Genomic DNA, 27,795 nt, shown 5'->3' with positions numbered 1-27,795 from the left:
ATACTATTTCTCAAGTTATTTTGTTTTCTGACTGTTACTTGGTGCTAGCTAGAATTCAAGAAAAGACATTAATCTTATTCAAATAAAGAAATATTTTATTTTTAAAAAAAGATACTGGAGCTGATTAAGGCAAACAGAAGTTAAGTAAATGACTTAGTTAATTTTATGATCTAGTTGTCCTGGCATACTATGACCATTCTTCCAAAATCTGTTCTTTAGCATCTTATACAAATGGCAAGCATATATCAGGCCAACAAATAGCTCTGGTTAAATTTTCAGTGAAATTATAGAAGTAGCAACAAACAATATATGTGTTTGAAACTATAAACATGAAATTATAAACATGAGCTTAGCTTCACTGGGTAGAAATGTGTCTGGTCAGAGAACATAAAAATTTAAACAAGCTAAATGAAATATTGTTAGATATAACCACTTTCTGACTATCTGTAATATTCTATTATATATAAATGACCAATAAGAGAAACATGCAAACACCAGTGGTTAAGTTAAACAGAAAGCATAAACCTAATTAGCATATAAAACATACACATAGTCATATAGGAATGCCAAACATCCTTCCTGAGTTTATAATACAAAAGTTTGCTTTTCTTTTCCAGGGTAGAGAAACTGGCTGAGTGAAAATCAGTACTATCATACAATGTTTTACTTTACCAATATAAACACAAAAAAGAATAACTGTTAGAAAATTTTATATAATTATCTACTTTAGTGACATACCTTACTCGAAGTACAGTCAAAGAACCATCCTTCATTCCAAGGCAAGATGAATTCCATCTATACTAACAGCTGCACAACGAATTGGCTCCTCCATATTACATCTTGCTATTAATGCATGATCTATCAGGCTCCATATCCTACAAGAAATATTCAATTAACTAAAATACAAACATCTAAAAAAGTATTAAATCTTCAATAAAGGACAATAATTTGATATCATTTAAATAAAGAAATTAATATAACATTTTACAAATAACTATATTATTTAGCAATGCAATCTTTTTAAAAATAAGATTTGTAAAGTCATAAACTCTTCCTCTGCTAGAAGCATATTTAAAACAACTGATAAGTATGCAATCAGTTCCTTTATAATAACATTACCACACTGACTTGGTCCTAACTATATTAAATTAGTAAGTTGAAATTTTCTATTTTAACTGAAATTTTTATATTTAAAGCTCACATATATAATGGTGCCATCTCACGAAAGTATAATTTAAGACTGATACATGACCACAAACTTTTTCTGTACTACATATTGACAGTTTAATATATATTTGGCTAGATTTAATAGTCTAAGGCAACATGGGAATATTGAACAATAGTGTCTGATGTTTTATGCAAACATACAAGTGATGAAAATTCGTTAAATAATTTTCAATGATTTCTTTCTTTCTTTTTTTTTAATATCATGACTCTTGATAGTTAGGTTTTCACAAGATGTTGCAGTTTCAAGGTAGTAGAAGATAATACCACAGACCAATCAAGCTTTCAGAAATTAAAAACAAGCCTAACTGCAAAGTTCCTGATAAAGGGGGCCCAGGCTAAAAACTTGTTTAAACCAGCCGGGTCAATGACCAGGAGATGGTTTTTCTTCATTGAGCTTGTTTAATAGGCTCATTGTGTATTATCTGACATACTCCCAGAGTGGAGATAGTTCCCATTTTTGAACATGGGATTTAAGATTAGGGAGTTGTGGTGTTTTTCTTCTTTAATACAATATAAGATGGTTCTCTCTGGGAGAAAGCAGGTTTCTCAGGGGAGGTTTTCTGGAGGCAGCCTTAGTTTCAGTTGAAAGTAATAATCACCCAAAATGCAGCCAGGTGTTAAAAGTTCAGATTTTTTATTGCCTCCAATATAGCCCGGTTAGGTTTTCTTAGAGGCCTGTCTCTCTGCTTGGTTCTAAGAGCTCTTGCAGCTTTGTCCTTTGCTTCTGCCTCTGCTTTCTTCAGCCTCCAATTCAGCTCCAAGTTGAATCTGTCTTGCCTCCGAGAGAGGGCTTCTGGCTCTCAATCTCCCAGAGTGCTCCTCTCCTACCCCAGTCAATGTTCCAAAGTAAAACTCCTCACTCAGAGAAGGCTTCTGGCTGAACTCACTTGATGCTCCCCTCTCAATCTAAATTCAGCTGAACTCTCGACTCGTAGCTTCTTCATGCTGAAAAACTTCCTTGACTGGCCCATTGAAGCTCTATTTATGCTCCTACAAGAGAGAGGGATTGTGGGATGCGAGAGAGAGGGATTATGGGTCTTCTCCCATAGTGCTCTCTGGCCCTAAGAGTTTCAAGTGTGATTTTTTTGTGAATCTCCCATACTTGTGAATTCCAGTGAATAAAGGTATAAGCACAAGCATTGCATCAATTAGTTCTACTTAGTACCTTGTTTCAGGTTCTGGCCCAAAACATCTCAACTCTAATGACTTAACAATTTGTAAAGATTCCAACAGGGAGGAGGAACAAAGGGAGCAGCAACATACTGGCAGATAAGAAGAATGTAAACCATGACTATTAGTACTTAACGCTATGCTTTTTTCTATAACAAATACAGAATCACAGAAATCCACATGACAGAGACAAGACTTGAAAAGAATTAAAACATCAATCAACAACCTAAGGGCAAAGAAAAGTTGCAAGAAATTTGGACAGGTTAGAAAAAGTTGTGAAAGTGTAGACACCGAATTGAGGAGCTGACTCTAGGAAGAAAAGAATAAAGGCTTTTCCTTTGTCTCTTATAGTGCATCTTTTGTCTTTCTAGGTGGTTAAAATAAGAAGAAAGGGGAAAATTACCTAAGTCTTGATGTTTTTTTTCTTTTTTTCCCCCTATAGAATGACTGTCTTTTTTTTATTTATTTATCTATTATTTCTTTTAAGTATGCAAACAAACTCAATTTTTTTTTACTTAGACCCTGTGCCCTCCACTTTTCAGGAAGCACAGATAATGGTGGATATAAATAAAGGCATGTCCAGTGAAGTGCAGTTGCATTGGATAGCCATTAATTAATTAAGCCACCTTTCTAGGATCTGCCTCCCAACCTTAGTTTTTAATTCAAATTGCCTTTTTTGACCCATGACACTTCAGTAAATGAGTACCCTAAACCTTAAGCTTGTTCTTTAAAAAACTTGAAATTGGAGATATAATCAGCAACAAAATCTCAGCATAGTTTTTTTCCTGCAAATTTTTCCAACCTAGAAAGCTTAAAAATAGGGGACACAGGGTAATTAAAACTAATGAAATAGACAAAAATATTAAACAAGGTAGAAGTCTCATGTAACAATATTGTTACAATTTGTCCTTTGCTTCTGCCTCTGCTTTCTTCAGCCTCCAATTCAGCTCCAAGTTGAATCTGTCTTGCCTCCGAGAGAGGGCTTCTGGCTCTCAATCTCCCAGAGTGCTCCTCTCCTACCCCAGTCAATGTTCCAAAGTAAAACTCCTCACTCAGAGACATGTTCAATCAAATCCAAATCTCAAATTAGCAGTGAATGTAGAGATATAATTTATATGCAAATATTAGGAGATAACTACATTTATTGCCATAACCAGAGGGTGATTTCACAGGACTATTACTGACTCAATCAGATTATGTTTATATGCTTATTACTATTAATTACTATTCAATGCTCAAATATTAAAGTGGATCTATGCCCTTAGTGATTTAGAAGCTTCCACTCCAACAGTGTTGATAACACTCCAGCCATGCTTACTCATCTTATTTGACCCTTGTTTGTGCTCTCTTTAATGTTCACAATAAGAAAGAGCCTACCACTTATAAACCATATTTTTCAAAATTGTCCATTTTTTATCAGTATATGTATATATGTCAAATATAAATCATTGACATAACTCAGTAAAGGTTGGAATTTTATGTAAATTCACAAAAACTAAACAAAAGATAACTGTACAAATAATTTATAATTTGTTTACCTGACTGAGCGATCATCACTTCCAGTCATAGCCAGAGGCTTAGTTGGGTGCACTGCCAAGGCCCAAAGTTCACCTTCACAGTGTCCCTGCATAATGAGGAAAGGCTTATTTCGTTCATGCACCACAATTTCAAAAATTTCACTATCTTGTGTTCCAACTAGGATATGATCTCCACGCCAACAAACACTCCTGACAGACAAACCTAGTGAAAAATAAAATAAATGTCATAATATATAGGTGGAGTAGGGAATTGCCTATATAAAATGATTTGAAATCCAACAGGAAAATCTATTCTCCCTACCAACCAAGGATACGTTATTCTATCTGAATTTTTAATAACAGATTTATTTCTTTGGGTTAAAATTTTACCTTTTTAAGCATCTTCTCTTATAATGCAAAGACCCCTGGAAAAGGAAACAAATTAAACTACTATCATTTACAACTGGGATAAATCATTTTATTAAGTAATTTTTCCTTCTGACAGCTAAATGAAAAGGCACAAAGGATGAATAGTCCTGATGGTAAAAAAAGGAATGAATAACTTTACAGCACAATAGTTAGGAAAATATTCATCTCAATTCAATTTTAAAAATCAAACACATAATGTTTATTTTACTAGGCATTGTGCTATATGCTGGGAAAACAAAGACAAAAATGAAAATTTCCGTTCTCAAGGAGTTTAAATTCACTAAGACAAGATGAATACACAAATAAATTCAAAATATGGACAAAGTAAATGTACACATATAATTTGAGTGGAGGTAGCATAAAAAACAACTAGGATGATCAGGAAAGACTTCATGTGAGTGATTGCACTTGAGCTGAGTTTTAAAAGGAATAAGGATCTGTTAGGCAGAAACAATGAGAATATTCCACATAAAATCTCTATGTAAAAGCATGTCAATAGGAAATAGAATATCATGTATTGCTAAAATTCTCCTTTACCCATCACTTCTATTTTATTTTTATTTGCTTATATACTGTGTTCCTTTAATACCTTTCCCATAACCCCCAATGTGAACACTGGGAATAGAAACTGTAATCTCAAGTATCTTTCAGAGTGGACACTTTATGAAATTTGCTAAATTAATTACTAATCATGTGAAATTTAATAAAGTGAAATATCAAATCTTGACCTAGATTTTAAAAATAAACTGCATAAGTATTAAGATGTGGTTAGAAAGTAACCATGAAATATAATTATATAGAATTTCATCTATGGAGACCAAGTAAATGATCTTAAATTTGTAAAATTTGTTTTAATAAGATATAGTTTTATAGTGATTTACAGGTATTAGTCACAATCAATGAACAAGTATTTTAAAAATACTTACATGTCAGGTACTGTACTAGGTTCTGAGATACAAATACAACTGGGATATAAATACAACAAATAAAACAAGCAATACGAAATAAATGAAACAATATCTACTCACAAGAAGCTGACAGTAAACAGGAATAGGGAATAAAAAAATATATATAAGAAATAAAGAGAAAATTAATATATACTGTAGTTAAATACAAGGTAATTTAGGAAGAAGGTAAAATAGAAGTGATGGGTAAAGGAGAATTTTAGCAATTCAAGAAAGAGTTATAAAGCACATCTTAAGTGTAATACATTAGAAATAAAAAGATAAAAACAATTTTTGTTTTCAAGGAGCTTATATTTTACTGGAGAGATTTAAAGTGTACTAGGAAAATTCAGAGATAGAATGCATTTTCATCCCAGGATACATAAGAAAAGTTCAGATAGATAATACATGGTATATATGGCATATAAAAATATACAAAAATGTGTTCTAATGGTAAATTCACAAAAGTTGATCTTGGTCAAAATTTTCATTTAAATTTTTTTTTAATTGTTCTCCAATAACGCTTTAATATTTGTAAGTATGAGGAAAGGCTTCGTTTGGAAAGTCATGCTTGAGCTACTCTTAAATGAAAGAGAGATTTTAGAAGGAAAAGATAAGGAGATTGAATTCTAGGTATGGGAGAAAGAGAGAGTAAAGGTAACAGAGATAGTAGAATATCTGTTGCATATGGAAAGCAGAGAGAAAGCTAATTTGGCTACCTCAAAAAGTACAGAAGGGTGAATAATATACAAGGACAAAGGAAAGATAAATTAGGACCAGATTATGAATAGTTTTTCAAAGCTAAATCTATGTTATGGATCTTTTTGGCAGACTGGTAAAGTCTATGGATAATGTCTCAGGATAATGTTTTTAAATAGATAAAACAAAACAAAAAATTACAAAGGAATTCAATTATGTTGAAATACATTTATCAAAATATTAAAATTTTTAAAAATGTTCATGAACCTCAGATTAAAAATCTCTGAACTAAATGATGAAGTTCATATTCTCAGGGTGGGAGGAAATCAGTGGAATTCACTGATTAACACAGAAACATGGTCAAATCTGCACCACATACTGGAATTAGGAGACTTGAAGGACGATCAATTAATTAGGAAGCCATTGCAATGATCTAGATGAGTGAATATAAAGGCCTCAACTTAAGTAGTAATTATAAAAATAGATGGAAGGATAGGAAGAGAATTAGGAGTAGTAGAAAAGATAAAGCACGGAAAAGAGATTAGTCAATGGTGTCAAATGCAGCAAGTAGGTCAAGAAGGATGACAACTGAGGAGAGACGTCTTATTGCCAATTAAAGGATGATGGATAACTTTAAGAATAGCAGTTTCAATTAAGTGATAAAGATGGAAATCATACTGTAAAAAAATTGAGAAGTGCAAGCAATGAGTATAAACAGTTTTTTTAGAGTTTAGCTGAGAAAGAGAAGACAAAGAGGATGATAACTTGAGAAGGTGGTAAAGTCTAGTAAGGATTCTTTAAGAATAGAGGATATTGGGGCATGTCTCAAGGTAGCAGAGAAGGAACTAGGAGACAAGAAGAGATAGAAGATTGCAAAAGACTGAGTTTGCAGTCTATGTCAAGAGATTGGAGGAAAGAAAGAGAAGGGGGATAATAATATCCAAGAAGGTTAGGGGATGAAAAGAAAAGGAAAGAATTCAGTTGCCTCAATTTTCACAGAAGACCTCAAGATGGACAATGTGATGGGAAAGACAAGGGAGATTTCAATAAATAACCAAAAATTTGGAGTTGTCTTGGCAGAGATAATGGAATAGTTTGCCATTTTCTCTTCCAGCTCGTTTGACTAATGAGAAAACTGAGGCAAACAGGGCTAAGTGACTTACTTAGGGTCACATAGCTAGTGTCTGAGACTAGATTTGAACTCAGAGGAGAATTGGTCTTTTTGACTTGACAACAGCATTTTATCCAAGGCACCATCTAGCTGCTTTGAGAAATCAATTAGAGACACTTAAATTTCAATGATTTATGATGTTTCTGTCTTTAAATGCCATTCCCTCTTTTCTTTATTTAGTCTAATTAACCCTTAAAAGAGTTTATGAAGTCTTTGCAGAGCACTCCAATCTCCTCTAATATCCTTTACTACTCACTACATCATTCATCTGATAAGCATGTGCCAAATTCATATTTCCTGCACTAAATTGTTATTTATCTTAAATTGTCACCTCCCCCTTGATAAATTTTTATGTTCTGCCTTTTTAGTAAGACTAAGTTCTTTGAAGACACATTATTTTACTGAGTACTTAGCACAATGCTTTGGACAGCATAGAAATTCAATAACTATTTACTGATTGCTTTTCCATTTACATAAGAGTAAGAAGCATTCTTTTATTGCAACAGTTTTTAAAATTAGAAAAGAGGAAATAATTTCCAATTACTGACTACAGTTTAAGGAACTAAATTTTAATGAAACTGATACCCTATAAAATATAACATATTTTATATATAATATATATAAAATATGCATTATATATAAGAATATATATAAAGAATATAATTTTAACACAATTCTAAAAATATGATTAAGTTAAAAAAAAGACTCAAATACACTTTGTCCAATCATTTTGAAAGAAAACTATTTCTCCAGTCTTTTTAAAATTTATATTTATTTTATTTATAGGTGTTCACTTGATAGCATTGCATTCTATATTGCTATACTGCTTTTTTCTATAGTTCCATGATATGCCAATGTTCAAGACATGGGTTTACCTTAGATTATCCATTACTTTGCTTGCAAGGAACAAAATGTTTTAATAAATGTAGATTCCTGATAAAGTTTCTACAAGCTTTATTATTTGCACAGAATAGCTTTTTCAAAACACAATCAAACTAGAAACATTACAGCAAAAAATCTGATCTCAAATGAAATCAATTAAGTTTGCAACTATAATGAAAGAAAATGTCAGTTTATACTCCACATTTTTACTCATACAATTTTGTAGTCCATTAATAGTTTACCTGATTATAACCCATTCATATTCACAGTTTTTTACCTTTGTATCCCTGGTCTGTTTCCCTGAGATCAATTACAGTAATTGGTTTAAAAGTTAAATCCCAGAGACGAATACAACCATCTCTGCCACCAGTAGCAAAGCCTTCCTCACATGCATTCATACTGAAAATTCCTGCCTATGGGGGAAAAAGAAAACATCACTTAACACTTTTTTATTGTTTCAACTGTGAAGGTAAAAAAAAAATATATATATATATATATATATATATATATATATATACATATACACACACACATACACACACACATACATACACACACACACACTTACAATTGTGGCATAATTTCATAAGAAAAAGGGAGAAGCAGCATGTCATAGAAAAACCTGAGTTCAAGTTCCCTGGACATATATTGGTGGTATCACCCAATCTCAGTGTATTCATCAACTAAAGCTATAGATTTCAATATGAAGGTGTCAACCTGTGTAAAATTTTCACTACATAAGTCAGAAAATTCTGAGTATAATTTTTCTTTTTATTATATTTTATAATAGCAGAAATACTAATTATTTTTGTTTAAATTATCCAATATATTAAGTGGCAGAAAGCTTTTAGAAATATTGTTTTATGGGTCTTTTAGCTATGGGAATTATTTCAAAAACAATTGATAAGACAAAAATTAACTTTTCCAATTCCTTGAATTGAGTCAATTATGAAAAACCCAAGAAATAGTGTGTATTAAGTATGAAAAATATATATTTACTTATATGAATTACTTAATAACTTTTGAACAATCAGATATGTGATTAGGACATTTCTTTCTTAAAACTCTCCTGCCATTTCAGAGATGATATAATTTTTTATTTGATTTCTCAATTCCATTTTCAATGACTCAATACCCTTTACTTGACATTTCTGATGCCAAATAATAGTATTCTTTTCACGTTACATCTTTTCCTTAAGAATTTCTCCCTCCCTCAAGTCAATTTTAATAACTTACAATTATCTTTCTTGCTCACTTTATTTTCACTTTTGATTATTTTCCAATGATATTTCACTTCCTTTTGCAAATAAGTATAAATAAAACAAAATCCTAGGCTGTCCTAAGGCCAATTTTTCCCCCTCACTATACTAACACTAGTTTTCCATATTTATTACTCCTCTCTTTACTGAATAAACTTTGCATTTTCCCAGAAAAGTCAGAGAGAGAGAGAGAGAGAGAGAGAGAGAGAGAGAGAGAGAGAGAAAGAGAGAGAGAGAGAGAGAGAGAGAGAGTGTGTGTGTGTGTAATTTGTTTATGCTGAGGCAACTGGGTTTAAGTGACTTGCCCAGGAAGTGTTAAGTGTGGGAGGCCCTATTTGAACTCAGGTCCTCCTGACTTCAGGACTGGTGTTCTATCCACTGCGCCACCTAGCGGCCCTGTTTTGTCCCTATATTATAACTAGTTAGGCAAAAGAGAAGGTTGGGGGAGAATGACAAGGTGGAGAAAGAGACATACATATGATGAAAGACAGAAACATAAGCAAAAAATAAAAGTACAAATTATATGATTTAAAGCTGAATATAGAAACTATTATTACTAAGAGTTTTACATTATATCTTGGGTTGATTTGCACTTTGCTCAGATTCATTCATTATGTGAAAATTATAAAGATAGATATTTTTTAATATTGTAGGAATGATAAAATTTTTTCAATCTGCAAGGCTGAATGAACACTAACCTAAGATACTATCTAACTTCACTTGAAATATATAAGTACTCCAAGAACATACAAGATCCTGAGAACAAGACTACCATTCTCTTCCTTTCTCCTAGCCAAAGGAAAGAAGCATAAAGGCAAAGTTAAGAAGACTTTTAGATCAGAGTATATTTAAATAATGTAAAGGTAAAATGCAAATTTATTAAATCAAAATAGGTCTGATAGTAGCTCCAATATTCAACAGTATGCAAAGACATATTCAAAGAAATGTCTGTTTGAACATTCTGGTATTATAATATACCAGAAAAAGCCAATTCAAAAAAGCTTACATTTATAAGGGTAACAAGGAAGGGGATATCCAAACCTCAGCTTTCATCTATTAAGGAATTCCCAATGTAGAAACTCCCTCTTCAATGAAGAGAGGCAATTTTTCTGCAACTTAGATTTTAGAATTTTACAGGGAAAATGAACTATTGCAGTTACATGCCTACTATGTATCAGAAGCAGGATCTGAATTTAAGACTATCTGAATAACTGTTCGGTTCTGCAAATATGTATTGTATCTAGGATATACTGCAACATATTTAACATATATAGGACTGCTTGCCATCTTGGGGGGGGTGGAAGGAAGGAGGGGAAAAAACGAAACATAAGCGAGTGCAAAGGATAATGTTGTAAAAAATTACCCTGGCATGGATTCTGTCAATGCAAAGTTATTATTAAATAAAATAAAATTTAAATTAAAAAAAATAAAATTAAAAAAAAAGACTATCTGAATATAAAGCTGTCACTAGATCAGTCTGCGTCCCAAATTGCAAATTATAGCAAAAATATACTTACTGTATGTGCTCCCTGTATTGTACGTATAAGATTGATTCCTTTCCATACATAGACATCCCCATTGAGGGCACCAGAATATGTTAATTCCTCTCTTGCACAGGCAAGGCACAGTATTGTCTGAAGATCACCGGCCTTACCAAAGACACCTCGCTTTGGAGTCAAAGAATTTCCACACAAACTCCAGAACTATAAAGATATAGAACAAATGCAAATTAGAAAGTAATTTTTAGAAATTATATTTTACAAAAATTTATATCCAGTTTATGAAATATGTGCATGATGAAGGCTTGTTGAGAGGACTATAAGAAACAAGACTAAGAAATTCTCTAATGCTATTGCAATATTGGAATAATCATTAATGTCAGTTTGTGTTCTGTACTCATCAGAATTGTTTGGGTCAAATTTTTCTTTATCTGTAGAACTAGGGCATTTGACTTTATAATCTCATTATAGGAAATTCTCAGGAAAGGAGTTCCCGCACGTGGATCCTATGCCTACAATTTAGTCTTAAAAGGTTACCTAAAGCAGAGAAGTTAAGAGACTTGACCAAGATCACACAACCATATGTCCTTCCAACCCTTTCTGATTTCAAGGTCAAATCTCTACCTATTATGCCATGTTATTCCCTTTTTTTTTTTTAGATGATTGGAGGATATTTATAACGACCACAAATTGTAATTTTCTTATTTTGTATACTTTATATATTAAACATTAAGTATAGAATCCATACCAAACTTTCCTATAAAAAGGTTCCTGAATAAAGGTATAGATTATCCATCTACATGAGGAACAACAACAAAAAGAACATTAGATAGAATTCATATAATCTAGAATTCTGTCGTAGTGACAATAAGTATCTATCCTAGATGCAGTTTTCTGGTTGAGCAGAGCCATTATTTCCAATTATAGGCTCCCTAAAATTTGAAATTCCTTTCCCTTGAAATCTTTAAAAACTTGTTAGAAATAATCTGTGTAGTTCTTTTGCACGCCAAGGAAACTATCTGTAACCCTGATTTTTTAGAAATAATATAAGATTAGTAAATTTAATAAATAGCTTGCATAGAGGAAAACAGGAAAGAATGGAAAAGATTTGAAAGGATAAATAAAATTTTAAACTTTAATTCTTATTGAAAAAAATTTACACAAAATCATATTCAAATTATAAAGAAATTAAGTTATTTAATGGGCTTGTACATCTCAGTAAGAACTAAAAACTTTAATATGCTTTCCTAATACTTCATACAAGTAAATAAATACATAAACAATAAAGTAAAATAAGCAAATAAATAAATTTTTTCCTGTTTTTTTTTTTTTTTTTTTTTTTTGGCCAGACAATGGGGGTTAATTAAGTGACTTGCTAGGAGGCTGCATTTGAACTCCTAACTCTAAGACCAGTGCTCTATCCATTGAGCCATCTAGAAGTCCCTAAAATTTTCTCTTTAGTGGCACAATAAATTTATAAATTAGGAATTAAGCTTTTAACCTATGTGAAATACACAGAATATTAAAATAATGAATGATATTCATAAATTTACACTGAGGCTCAGAGAAGATAAGTGAGTGATTCAATGTCAAATGATTGATAGATTTTGAGTAAAGTTTTGGCCTCAAAATTCAGTAAGCTAAGATTCTTTTTTATTATAACTACATGGAGCAGAGATTAGTGTACTTGAAGGGGAATCACAATAGAATCTGACAAAAAAAAAAAATAAGACTAGATACTTAAGTGAATCCTGCAGGTCTCTGAGGTTCCCTGGAAATTAAGCTACATGCAGCTTTACCTTTAGTTGGAGGAAAAAGTTACCTCCAATTTTGACTTTAAGTTTCTCATAAACACTGGAACAAACACTGATAAGGGCATTAATATATGAACCGCAAATGTAAAATTCTAAAAATAAAAGTGAGGATTTTCATATTTCAAATGACTATCAAAATTTAAGCAGCAGTATGAAATTTAATTTTAGGGAAAAAATAATATTGATATAATTGGATAGGAAAAAACAAAAAAGACACCGAGTACCTTAATATGTTTTACACCACAACTGACAAGTTTATTTGGTTGATACAAGTCCCAAGAAATATCAAATATCTGCAAATAAATAAGAATTGTTGTTAAACTCATCCTTTAATAACATTTTCAGCCTCATATTAAAAATGATCAAAAGCTAAAAACCCCATCTACCTTAAATATTATGCTATCCATTAAAAACACCTAATTCCACCTTCAAAATTTGGCGTTACTATGATCGGTACAAATGATTTATTACAACACTAGACTATGATTCTATTGGCACAGAATTTATCTCTACTAAAGGAGGGTGGCATCTTATCTGTACCTTATAGTCTTAAAGAGGTTAAGTGCTTTAGCCAGGGTCCCACAGTCAATTTGTATCGAAACATTGACTTAATAAACCTATGTCTTCTTGATTTTGAGATCAGCTCTTTATCCACATTACTCTACCTTTCAACACTGCATATTATTCATGTAAATTTTATGAAAAGATAAAAGAAAATGAAATTTTTTTTACAAAGTATATGTCTCATCTCTTCCTAAAAATCCATGAATCTCTAAATGATTTACCCATTAATATGAAGTATTTTAAATCAAACAAATAGCATATAGAAAATATGTAGTTCTAGAGAGAAATGGGTTTCTTAGAAAATAAATTTTATAAATATTTCCTTTTTTTCTGCTCTTAACTATTTTATCTGTTTATTTGGCATACAACATCTTTACACATAATCTAAAAATATTACTAACCAATATTAAAAAGCCCAAAATACTATATTCATAAATAATAGGGAACTAAAAACTCATTTTAAAAACAATTTACAAATAATAACCTATATTATAAAACTCAAAAATCAAAAGTATCTGAACTATCAACTGAGAAATAAAAGTTTAATATGGTCATTGTAAAACATCATTGAAGGTTACATCAGGTGTTTTTTGTTTGTTTTTCATTGCTATAAGGAAGGATTAAGTTTGGAAGAAAAAGATGAATGTTTTCAGAAGTTATTGTGATATTCAAAAAACTCAAGATATCAATAAAATTTATTAATTAAGCAAGTGAAGTATATAAATTCTGTGGCAAGTGTTTAATTCAAAGGCCTAGAGCCTCAAAGCCTTCCAATAAGAAGATCAGACTAAGTATTTAATAAAACATGTAATCATGATTTAATTTTTTTTTAATCACTGTATAGGGAGCGCTAGGTGAGGAACTTCTCTATCTTCTCTCCAACAATAACTGTTTTGTAGCCTAGCCTACAGGCACTTAGCCATAAATGGTTTGCCCAGGATCACAGTGTCAGTTCTAATACATGTTTAAAATTTTCATGAGCAATATGCTTTTCACCTAAAATTTCATTAAATATATCTATTTTGAGATGCATTAAATTCAATTCATTACTCGATCTGGCATCAATGACCACAGACACATTCTTAGTCTCCTGAAATTTATCTATATAGGTTTTTTCTCCAAAAAGATCTTACACTTATCTAGCTCCAATGTGAGAAATACACTTCTGTTCCAAAACTGTTTTCCCCATTTGTTCTAAAATTAGATTTCTAATTAAAGAGTTTTTATTCATTACAATAATACAATAAAGAATAAAACTCAATGCCCCCAAAATCAAGAATTACATTGGAGAATACTTACTCTGTCTGTATGTCCAGGAGCCATAGATAACATTTTTCCTTTTCTCCAATCCCAAACACATATTGCATTTTTTGAATCCAGTCCAACAGATACTAAGCGCTGACCATTTTCAGTGAGTTAAAGAGAAAAATGAATAAAGTAATAGAAATATGTACATAGCAAACATTTTACATATGACTTTTTTGTCCCAAAGAAATCAACTTTGGGCTTGAATGAATTGAACTGATATTATCATAACAAGTATTAATATTTATATGATACTTATGTGCCAGGCACTGTGCTTTACAATGATCTCATATAATCCTTACAACAACCCTTGAAGGTAGATACTATTATTATCCCCATTTTTCAGAGAGTCAAATCACTTAACCTTTTTTTGCTTTAGTTTCCTTAAGGCATACACCTATAAAATGTCAGAGATCACACTTGAAGGTCTTTCTTCCTTAGATCTCTATGTGCACTATCTACTACGTCACCTACCTTCCTTATCTACATTTTTCAAAGAAACTATTTTAAAAAAAAGTTTGTAGATATTTTAGAAAAATCTTTATTTTAGACTGTTAAATGATATCATTTGAGAAAAATGAATTAGCAGAGTAGTTTTAAAATTACTAATAATAGTAACATTTACACACGATGAAAATATACATATTTGAGAAATACTACCAACTTTTAATCATCTATGTATTCATAAAACAAACAAAAATTCTAAATAAAGGAGTTTTTTTGAGAGGTAACAGAAGTTAAGTAAGTGTGTAAGGATGAATTTAAATTCAGATCTTCCTGACCCCAGGGCCAATTGCTACTATCCCCCAAATGGATTTTTAAAATTTATTTTTAATCTTTTTTTTCAATTTTCTTTCCTACTAAACCCAAGAGAAAGATGCTAACAAATACTCTTCACAATGAAGAGTAAAATAGAAAAAAACGTTGCTGCTTTCTCGCTTACAATTCCTGTGAATTCCCTGTTCAGATGCTCCCTATCTTTCCCAAAATATGCCGTTTCCCCCATTAGAATGAGTTCATGAAGGCAATGACTCTTTTCTGTCCAGCATCCCTCACATATTTTTAATTCATCTTCTACAGAAGAAATAACAGCAAACTAATTCAAACCCTCTCCAGTCTATTATAACAAAATCTAAATTTAACTTAAATTTTTTGTTGTATTTCATACAAGTCACATTTTTAAAATATCACCTTTAAAGTTTGTAAACTAGAATGACTGTAATGATGATTTCCTAAATAATCCTTATAACAAAAAAAGCTGATAGGATTTTACTCATTCATTAACTATTTATCAATAGGGATAGCAAGATGGCGCAATAGAAAGTGTACTAGCCCTGAAGTCAAATCTGGCCTCAGACACATAGCATACTTCTTAGCTGTGTAACCCCTGGGCAAATCACTTTTTTTGCCTCAGCAAAAAAATAAAAAAATTAAAAATGTAGATATCAAATCATAACAACTCAAAACAAATTTCTCTGCCCAAAATATTCAGCTTACATGTTTATAAAATCTAAATTAAATAAAAATAAACTTTTTACTGTCTCAAATGAAAAATGACCTTTCATTGATAATAGGTAAATCCTGCCTGATCTACTGTTGTCTAAGACATGGGTAGACCCCATGTTCTGCTAGAATCATATATCTTTGTCTCTACATCAAAGCCAGATTGCCTGAATGCTAGGTTAAGTACAGACTTCTAAATATTGTCCCTACCGGCTGCTACAGATGGGGAAGAACCCACTAGGCTGCTTCTCACTGCAGTTGAATACTCATCTCCTGTTTCAAAAGTGAATTATGGGTTACCCTAAACAATTAACTCCACTCCGGCCTTCTCTCCTGCTTTCAGATTGGGTGCATTATATTTTGACTATGTAACCTAGCTTCTCCTTGCTCTGTTTTGCAGAATGCTAGTTGGTGGTCTTTTTGTATACCCAGAATAAATAGAGTGATTTTCCCTGGGTTTTTTCATTGTTTCTTCTGCTGCATTTCTAGGGTTTCAATAGGGTATTAATGTGGAAACCAGGCTCCATTGGTTTCTAACATGCCATCATCTTTCCAGTGTTTCAATCACATTGAAAACAAGCTTTTAAAAAATACACAAACGACTAATTTTTCAGCTTCACACTATGGACCAACAGCAAATTCTGAATTTAAATAAAGTTTAGGCTAAATGATGTCAAGCTATGTGAATTATATGTGAATTCTAACTCTGGCTCAATCTGACTTGCTGGTCCTGCAGAAGTCAAAAAGTAAACTTCTCCAGGCTTCACTTTCATTGCTATCCTCATCTTACATAGAAATGATCTTCTCCCAGCAAATATAGGCCTTTACAATTTAAGACCATAGATTAAGATGAAAAGAACCTTAAAGAGATGATACAGTTTGATCCTTTCATTTTACTGATAAGGAAACTAGGTACAGAGATATGAAGTATTTTGCCAAAACATTTTTAAATGGAACAAACACTGGGAATATGAATAAGTTCTCATCCATGGTTCCTCCAAAGACATCTAGAAAATATACCAGTCCTGATGGGGAAATACAGAACACATTACAGTGATTCCTTTGTTCAAGTCAAGATTGGCAGAAGGAAATTGACAGACCATTGTCTGTGGATACAGAGGCATGAGCCCAGACAGGAGCCCACCATTCCAATGACCAGAGAGAAGCTGTGTCAAGGCTAGAAGTAATTCCAGGGCTCTTTTCAGGTGGCCAAAAAATGTACATCTAGGTAGTGCCCATAATTTGGGGATAGACAAACAAATAGACAAACAAATATACAAATGTAATAGAATATTACTGTTTTGTAAAAAAAAATTACAAAGGGGATGGTTCCAGAGAACCATTTTTGGGGGAAATTTTTTATGACCTCATGCCCAGTGAAGTGAAGAGAACAATTTTAATCATTAACAACAATATGGTAGAGGCAAACAACAAAAGGTCTGGTTAGTGTAATGACTAACCACAATTCCAGAGGACTAATGATAAAATATGCTATCCACCTCCAACAGAGCAGCCTCAAAATGAAACAAATATTTTGGGCTCATGGCCAATGAGGAAATTTTTTTTACATAGACTATACTTCTTTCTAATGTATTTTTCTTTATGTCTCAAGGTAGAGGGGGATGCAGTATATAGTTAAAACATTTTTGCTGACCAAAGAAATGTGTTTATATATGTGTTAAATAAAATTCATATAACTAGTTAGATGCAGAGTCTTTATTTCAATTTTTGTTTTCCAAATTTTAGCAGATAGAGTACAGGGACTCACTGTTCGCCTTTGGGTACAGCAAGCTACCTCTTGCTTATTAAAGGTTTAAAGAAACGACCTCTGTAAGATTACAAAATTGCTAATTGCAAGGGATTTTAGTGATTAAGTAGTCCAGAGGTCCTAGACCTTTTGTGCTTTTGATAAAGCCTGGACCATGGAATTAGAAAGACTATCAATTATATTGAAATACAATTATCCAAAAGTGAAAAAATTATTTCATATACCTCAAATTAAGATTTGACCTTGAACTAACCTCCTCAAATTACAGAGGAGGAAACTGAAGTCCAGAGAAGGGTAGTTACTTGCTTAGAGTTACACAATTGCTAAAAGTAGAAATAAGACCTGAATCCAAGTCTGCTCTTTCAACAGCTAGGTGTGTCTCATCACCAATAGCTTCTTTAGATGTACTAAAATAACTAAATTTCATCTAGTTACACTAAAGTCTTAGTTTATGAGAGAACTTTGTTGGAAAAAGTGGAAACACAACTTTCACAGAATATACATTATGACCCTCAGTTTGAAGATGGACCTTGTATAAACATCATTCTCATATCCTAGAGTAGAAAGGATATTACATGGTCAAATTCAGATAAATGACAAACTAAAAACAAATTCCAAGAGAAGCCCATATAATCACAGCATTCATGGTACTTAAAAGAGAACAGTTGGGTCACATGGGATCAGTACTGGTATATTCCATTTGTACAATATTTCATATTTTCATAATGCTTTCAGAAATTTCCAAAACATACAAGATAGGAATTATTATTTTTCCATGAAGAAAGAAGAAAATGAGACTCATAGAAGGGAAAAGGATTTACCTAAGTCCATTTAGAGTCAAAGTAGAGCTAAGGAAAGCATTCAGATACCAAATTAGGGTTAAGAGTAGCAAGGGTGTGTGTGAACTTAGGTTTCTACAGTGGCTCTATACCCAGTTTAGGTTCATAGTACTAGAGATAGCCTAGTCCAACCATCTCAAAGATATTTTAACAAATCTTTCTAGCTCGCTCCATATAAGATTTTCAAGATTGCAAAAACCAGAAACTAAATTGGTGGCCATCTAGTAGGAAATGTCTGAATTGTGATGTTTTAATGTCATGGAATAACAGATAAAAGATAATGAATAAAAAGAATTTGAAGAAGCATGGAAATATTTGTATGAATTCAAAAGTTAAATAAATAGAAAATTAAGTGCTCTGACTACAAATAATGAGAAGATAGAACTCACTAAAAGACCATGATGTTTGGAAAGACAAAACAAGAAAAAGAAAAGGGATAGCAGAGGATAAGATGGATATAGTATAATACAAACAATGAATATAAACCTGAGAAGATTTTGAGATAGTGGACCATAAAGCATGTTTTGATCTACTGGATCATGAAGAGTATAATACAGTTGAATAACTCAACAACAATAACAACAAGATGATTACAGTATTGTACATGAAAAGACTACTAAAAAGAAAGCCAAACTCTTAGTACTTGAAACCAATAAAAGTACTAACAAAACTGGAATACATATCTTCTCTCAGCAGAAGTCAAAGGACTATAAGAAAAGACTGCTATACCTATTATCAGATAGATCATACTATTTGTCATTTTTACTTAATTATTTTTCTTTGTTGCAAATAAATATTAAATTGGAGTAAGGTGATGTATGTATTTAAAAGTGATGTTGCCATAAAATGAAATGCATCAATAAAACTTATTTTTAAAAAATGTTTGCAAATAAAATTCATTAGGTTACTAAACTTCTATAATGCATCTTACTTTAAAATGGAAGCCAAGAAAGCTTTTTAAGAAATAAGGAGTTATTTCTATACTACCACTTCTGACTTATTGGGAATCGAACTTAGCACACCATTCATCAAAATAACAAATCTTTAAAAAAAATTTCCAGGAAAAATATTGGAAAGTTATATTGGATTTCTAAAAGGAAAAAAAAGAGAAAGACTCCTTATAATAAATTTTTATGATCTACAATCAGCTAGACAAAGAGGATCTGATTCAATATTTTATATAAAAAATAAAAATTTATGCATATTATATATAATATATGTATATATTTTATATAAAATAATTTCTGTTAGTTTGATATTTTTGAAGAATTGGCATGTATGGGAATTAATTTTTGGAATATCTCGCAGTATGTAGCTAATTTTAAAAGCAAATTAAGAAGCTTAAGATGATTTTAAGAGTAAAGTTTATTACTTTCTTATACTTTTAAAATAATATTTGCAGCATAGCCAGAACAAGAAAATCAATATTTATCAGCAATCAATTATCCTTTTAAAATCTGACAAAGTAAAACAATTCACTTAAATAAACATTTAGTAAGTACCTACAATGGGCCAGGCAGTGTGCTAAAACTCTGCCAAAACTTTTTTGTTCTTCCTCAATTCCTTGTTTATTAAACATAACTAACATTTTAGGGACATTTAGTCAATGAGGATTTTACTCTTATTTTATTAACTTTGCATATTAAATAAAACAGCTTTCCCCTTCTAAGATTTCCCAATATGAAACAGATTTCCCATTCTATCATATAGAAGTACCAGAAAAAAGACTCTTCTTAAAGTATCCATCCCATACTTTTTGTGGGGAAAAAAAAAAAAAACCTCAAAACTCATTTGCCTTTTGAAATTCTAAAAAACTATAATCAGTATAATTCAACTTATAAAAAACTAACTTTAAGATTTTTTCCCATTTACTCTAATTTTCTATGTGTTATTTGGCAATAAACATCCATCACATTTTTATTGCTAATGATCAGGTGATATTGTACTAGTGCTGAATCAGTAATGACTTTGAAAGTAAATTGTTTAGTCATCAAGAACAAATCAGGCTTGTTCAACTAAACAAAAGATCTAATTACTTGCAATGTTCAACTATTACATTTTAATAAACAAAAGTTTTTCAATTATTTCCGAAACTTAAGTATTTCTAACATAATTAACAACATCTAATTATTCCTTATAATACATATTTATTTAGAATATTATTAGAATATTTAACATTATTTAGAAAAAAAAAGACCACATACTTGCCCTTCCAAGTCGAATGATAAGCAAGCTATGCCATGTGTATGAATATCCTTAAGCACTGATACAGTTTGCACCGTATATGAGTCCCAAACACAGATATACGGTTCTTTCCCAACTTGTCCAGTTGCCACCAACACTCGTTCAGGATGCAATGCAAGGCTGCCCTCCCAAAAAAACAAACAAAAAAACCTTTAAATAACTTCCCTAATATATTTTATTGTCTGTAGTCTGCATAGAATATTTAAAATATATTTATTTAAAAGAACTTTGATAGAAATATATTAGACACATTTTTATGCACTTCTGCTTAGGTACTTACAAGACATTAATAATTTTATCAGGTTATCATAATAATTGTCCACTAAAATCCTATTCTGAAGCCTAATTGTGGGATGAAAGTAGATGATCTTAAAAGTTAAGCCAACAAGAACACAAACTCAAGTAGGTACCATTAAACTAGAAAATTTTCAAGTATGAGTGATAAGATGACTTATTTAGCTAACTTTGAAATGGCTCATCCAGATGTGGCTGCAAGATGATTCATTTTTGAAATAATCATTCTATTAAGTTGTATACGAACTACAAACAGTACTAGAAGAAGCAGTACCCATATCAACAAAATTGTAAATCCTTGAAAGTAATGAAGCGTTCTTCTAGTAATACATACAGTGAAATGACAACCTCAAATATGTAATTTGGCATCTTGATATCATTGGAATGCATATTTGTTCTTACAAATTAAAAATAATTCATTCCTGTCCATTTCATGCATGTCTTCCTGTAATAAGTTCACTGAAAGGAGATCACTCAGTGTGCTAACGGTCATCTTCATTTTCTTTTGGCATCTTAAGAATAATAGCGTGACATAAGGGCTGTGCATCAGTTATCCTTCACTCTCAAATGTCCAGCCCATCTTCTTTTCAGTTCATATATTTCTTTCATGATATCCTTTATTCTAGTTCTCCTTCAGTAATTCTTTATACACTATTTGTTGCAACTTACTCACACCTTCCATGTGTTTCTCCATTTCCCGCAAATGAGAATTATTTTCAATAGTTTATAGATGACAGTGTTCCTCAACTTGCATTCATAGAATACTATTAATGGAATACTTATATTTTAAAAATGGGTCTTTCTCCACCTGTACCCGTGGAATTGTGCGATCATTAAAGAATTATGTTATTTTCCAATAATGCCATTCTCCCCTTCCTAAGAGGCAGCTACATGGTACAAGAAATAGAGCACAAGGCCTGGAGTCAGGAAGTTATTTAGCCATTTCATTGGCATCTGACTCTGATATCATGTTGGGTTTTCTTGGCAAAGTTATTGGAAAGATTTGTCATTTCCTTCTCTTAATGGATTAAGACAAATAGAAGTTAAGTGAGTTACTCAGGGACACCCAGCCAATAAGTGTTTAAAGCTGGATTTGAATCAGATCTTTCTGTCTCCAGGTCTCTATCCACTGTGATATCTACACACAGTGTAGATAGGAGTAGGGAAGACCTGAGTTCAAAGCCTCAAACACTATTTGCATTTAACCCTATCTGTTAAGCACTCAACTGTCAAATGGGGATAATAGCACCTATCTCTCAAGATTACTGTGAAGATCAAATGAGAATATTTATAAAGTGCTTAAAACACAGTGACTGACATGCAGCAGATGCCTAATAAATGCTTGTTTCCTTCCTTTCTATTCAATTATGAGCCCAACTAATTCACTTTTGATATTTATATATGATACAGAAATTAATATACAAGAAACCCATGAAATTATTATAAATATTCTTAAAATACAAACTTTGGAGAAGGCCTAACAGATTTTAAAAGGAATTAGCAAAGCAGCTCTCCTTCCTGATTTACAAGCATTTTCTCTCTTCCTTTCTCCATTTTCTCTTACAGCATCAAATTCTAGCACTTCAAAATAGAGTTCTCAATAACAAGAGAAGCTCTCACCTATGTAGATTACTATGGTTTATCAAGCCCTTTTTTTTTCAGAACAATCCCGTAAGGTAAGTAAAACAGATGTTATTACACCCATTTTAAGAGGCTAAGGAAATAAAGTGAGAGATAAAGCAATTTACTCAAATATCACCTACCAAAAAGTTGAATTCAGTTAAGTTTTACCAAGAGCTAGGGGCACCTAGGTGATATAGTAGACAGAGTGCCAGATATGGAGTCAGAAAACTCATCTTCCCAAGTTCAAATCTAGCTTTAGTTGTTTACTAGCTATGTGACCCTGGGCTAGTCACTAGCTCAAACTTGTAAGTTTACCTCAGTTTCTTCATCTGTAAAATGAGCTAGAGAAGGAAAAGGCAAGTCATTACATATTCTTTGCCACAAAAACTCCAAATAGCATCACTAAGAGTCAGACAACTGAACAACAAGACTATATAAGAATTTATGATGGATCTCTACTATGACAGACACCCTTCAGGGGCACACATTTCTGTTATATAACTCACTTAAATCTAACATTTGGAAAACTGAACAAAATAATTTCCATCATTCTATTTTTCAAGGAATCTTATATAATTTGGATATATTCACAGGTGACACATTGTTGAAGAAGGCCATTAAGATAATATTTTGCTCAAAGGAATAAGTTTTTTAAAGTTGTAAGAAGAATGGAAATTTGTACTTACTAAATCTGTTAGTCAACTGTGTGATTCTAAAGATACGCTTTTGTTTGCTCTCTTCTTTTTAACTTTATCAAGGATGTACAAGTTCACACAATAATTTTCTATAATTGGATAAGTATGTATGTAGGTTGATAATGATTTATGTTTTCTTGGTGTCCTTTTAAGGGTAACAAGGTCCAAAACTGTTTCTACATCTTACTGTCTTTCTCTTATACAGACAAATTAAAAACTAATACCCTAATACCCTCAATACAGAGCACTCCAGAACAGATCTCTTCTGATTATGCTTGGTCCAAAGGAGAGTCCAAGTCAAAGATAGTAGAAGGCTCTAGTTATTCAATTCTATGGATGACACTACACTATCTGCAGTACTGCTAAGCCGTCTAAGTAAGAGACAATCACTCAAAGCTTGCCTTAACTACTTACAAAGAAGAAAGACCTAAAATGATGAAAAACCTATTGTTTAAGCTATGATGTACAGATGGATGAACAATCCACAGAGCTAGTCCAGTGAAATATATTTGGATATCTACTATAACTGGAAAATGAACAAGGCTTAGAATTCAATAGGAGGAAGATGGCAGGCTGAATGGCACAGTGCTTTTTATGGGCTTCCAGCTTCTCCATGAAAGACATTTTGCTTCTTTTAAAAGAAAATGCTGCCTTGAGACACTGATGTCCCACCTATTGACTCTCTCTCAAACTACTATTGTAGCAAAGCTTTGGCAACCACAATTTATGTTTCCCTTCCCTCCCTTACTCTCCAGCTTTCTCTTGCTTGACATCTGCTTACTTGTACAAAGGCAAACAGGTTCTCTCTTCTCAATTTTGGAACTATAAACATCATGAGCAAATCAATTCTGACATTGTACGTGAATGAGATGTATCATTCTACTCTCTCGCAATGACCCACTCAGTTTACTCTGTAACTTTTAGGACTAGCATGTCTATCTCTGGCTACCACTCCCCACTGTGTGATTTCCCCCCAAATATAATGTAAGCTCCTTACAGCAGACCATCTTTATTTTTGTCTTTGTGTTTCTCAAGTTCAGCAGTGCTTTGCACATAGAATATATTTAATAATTGGGAGTTCCTCATTTCAATGATATTTAATGAATGTAAATCACAAAATAGTCTCTAAATAACTGAAGTTGTGAGGATCACTGCAGAGGACAATAGAGAAAAACGGGCAAGAGTAAACTGCAATAGTGCACAACAGATTTAGTGCTAAAAAGGACCACAGGACCACATAAGTCATCTAGTACAATTCCCTGGGATTCTCTGTTACCAAATCCATTGCTCTTTTTCCCCTGCACTATCCTCTCTCATGTAGAAGCAATAAAAGATGCCTATAGGCAAGGGTATGAAGGTAAGTGAGTCAGGCAGCAAGATCAAAAGTTCAATGTTGTCAGTACAACATCATCTATAGGCAGGATCATCTCTAGAAGTTTACCATCTTCAGGGAATCCCACTTACATTTGGAATATGTACTGAGCATCCCTATAAACAGCATACAAAACATACATCTCCCTGTCTTGTGCCAACCTTAATAACGATAGTCAGAGAGTTGAATAAAGCTCCTTGGTTTTTTTTTTTTCCAAGAAATCTTAGATGACTTTGACATAGACATAGGACACACTGAAAGATCAGCTTCAAGGTGGCATTTTGCTCTATCAAATTAAATTTTGTTTTAACAGTTAAGCACAGTAAGACTCTTTATTCAGTTACTTGGATTACTTTAAAAATGAGGTCTGCTGTAAAATAACACTTCTGAGAGTTTCTTTCTCATACTTTCATAAATCATGTTCTCAAAATAAATGTATAGGGGTGCATGTGTGTTATACACATGCATGCACATATTTGTGTATTTGTGTGTGTACAGGTATGTGTGTATGAGCACATAAATATACACAAACCCATGCACATTTATTATTTACATACATAGCCTACCTGTCTCATACTTCACAAAGATATGGACACATTTGTGTGTGTGTGTATGTGTGTTGTCATCTCTGATAGAATACAAACTTTTTGAGGACAGGGAGAATTTCATTTTTGTCATTGTATTCTCAGGTCCTAGAATAGTATCTGACACCTAAAGTAAGAACTTAAAACAAAAGCCCAATTGACTGAACATTTTATTTATATATATATAAATAAAATGAGAAGAAGGGTATGCTCATGAATGCTTTATAGAGCTAAAAAAAATAAACATATAGGCTTAAAAATAGTGATATTTTCTCAGTCACATTTTTTGGTAATAACAGGTTCAAATTCTTTTCCTAAACCTATGGTATCTTCCCCTCTTTCAGACACTTTGAAAATTCATTTCTCATTGCCCTCAAAATTTTGTCACCTCTAACATGCATTATTCTCACTCTATCCTAGGTTTTGTCCAATTATTCCTGCCAATTCCATTTTCTTTAGGGATGTGGCATATGTGTTGGCTTCCCTCTCATTGATAAAGAAAAGAGCTTATTAGAAAACAATGATTTTTTTACATTTGTCATCCATTGTCCTTCCAGTTTCATCCTTGGTGTTGGTATAATCTATTTCATTAAGTTTTTACCCAAGTTTTCTATGAAGTTTTTTTTTCCCCTCTATTGGTTCATACCATTTTGATCTTGCATCATCTTTATCCTTTAGATTTTGCACAAACAGACTTGCAAATCTAGGGTATCCTTGGCTAGCAAGGAGATATAATTCTGTGCTAACAAGGATTCTAGATTCTTTTGGTCTCCTAATTAGGGCAACTGATTTACATCATTTAAATTTCCTTAGAAAATGAAATTAGTCTAGGTAAATTTCTTTTCTTTTATTCATTTCCCATTTTTTCCAGTTTCAACACAATTGGTCACATCTTCCAATTTTTATCTTTTTTTCTGAAGTGCTATTGAGATTCTTTCTCCAACAAGTCAATGCTACACACACTGCTGATTCAGAAATAACTCCTAACTCAATAACTAGTCATTTACTGCCTGCTAAAATATAATCATTTTCATTTTTGAGATATTTTTTACTTGTCACATCTGGTGTTTCCAATATTATACTCACTCTAAACTATAGTACACTAAATTCTTAGTTGAAAAAGGAGACAATATTTTCTCAAAGAGTATTCATGTCATAAAAGGAGGGGTTCAGTATTAGTCTATAAGATTGTGACCTTTTTCAATTCTTTCTCTTAAACCATGATTTTATATATATATTTTTGCTTACTCTAGGCCTACCTTTACATTGAAGTAACTGAATATTAAAATATAAATTGGTTTAATTTGGAGGGGCATCATGGACATAAGAGCCACCACACTTGGGAGTCTGACACCAGAGTCTTGGATTTGCTTTATAGAGGAAGTAGAAATGGCTCTAAAGAGAACAAAAACAGTGGGATTAAACTAAGTTTACATAAAAAAGACTTGTGGTGTAGGTGGCATAATTTTAAACATGTAAATTCAAAAGGGATCATAAGGGAAGAAATCAAATATGTGAACATCTCAAGATGTTCTAATACTAAAATAATACTAAAAAAGGTGACCAAGAAAACATCAACAATTATCAAACTCTATTCATATGTAGTTTTAGTGAGAATTACTTAAGAGATAAATAAGAGCATCCTCAATGAAAGTAGTAATAGGAAACAAATGGGCTTTTACAAGTGAAATTTACAGTAGACCATACATTTACTAACATACAAATGATAAAAAGGTGTTAAGAAAACATGATTTCATTGTACTAAAAGGAATCATAGTACTATAGATCTAAAACTGAAAAGAACCTTGGAAACTATCTTGTTCAACCTTATTTCTAATTACAAAGAAAAATTTACTTGGTAGAGCAAAACATCATCTTAAAGATTCTCTTTCAACAAGGTTGCTCTCATAAACGTAGCAAAAATCACTCAAGACACCCCAAAATATGTGAGAGAGAACCTTGTTAAACAACCCTCTGACTATAAATATCAAGGGAAGCATAAAGTGGGGAGAAGTATGCTCACCAAAGTTGTTCACCACAGTCATGGAGAAGATGCAGATCAAAACCAAAGCTGAAGAAAGGTTTATGGATGATAAGGCCTTCTAGATGCTCCTGTTTGTAGATTACATAATGCTGGTTGCATCAAGCCCCAGAACATTGCAGAACTTCCTGGAAGAGATATGCAGCTATTTAAAAAGCGCTTGCTCTAATTTTCCAAATAGGAAAAAACTAAGTGAAGAACATCTATGTTCCATATTATAACAAGCAGTTAGAACAAAAGATTTTCCAGCACTTGCTCATCTGGACATATAATTGGAGCAGATACTTTGTCTGAGACAATCTCAGAATTGAAAAAGTAGAGATGAGTAGGCTAGGACACCTTTGGGAAATTT

At 32.1% G+C, this 27,795-nt stretch overlaps 1 protein-coding gene across 1 annotated transcript in view; it reads right to left on the bottom strand.

The window, feature by feature from the left end:
* Positions 1 to 27,795, bottom strand: part of EML5 (EMAP like 5) — a 206,645-nt gene that overhangs the window by 168,190 nt on the left and 10,660 nt on the right. Inside the window, 8 exon segments of the mRNA XM_051977455.1 lie at positions 739 to 781; positions 784 to 875; positions 3,936 to 4,137; positions 8,317 to 8,452; positions 10,816 to 11,001; positions 12,836 to 12,904; positions 14,475 to 14,573; positions 20,795 to 20,954. Coding sequence (XP_051833415.1) covers positions 739 to 781; positions 784 to 875; positions 3,936 to 4,137; positions 8,317 to 8,452; positions 10,816 to 11,001; positions 12,836 to 12,904; positions 14,475 to 14,573; positions 20,795 to 20,954 — 987 coding nt within the window.

This window comes from Antechinus flavipes, chromosome 2, assembly GCF_016432865.1.
Source record: "Antechinus flavipes isolate AdamAnt ecotype Samford, QLD, Australia chromosome 2, AdamAnt_v2, whole genome shotgun sequence".
NCBI classification, from domain to species: Eukaryota; Metazoa; Chordata; class Mammalia; order Dasyuromorphia; family Dasyuridae; genus Antechinus; species Antechinus flavipes.
Note: the sequence above shows the minus strand (reverse complement) of the source record. Positions and strands in the feature narration are given on the sequence as shown.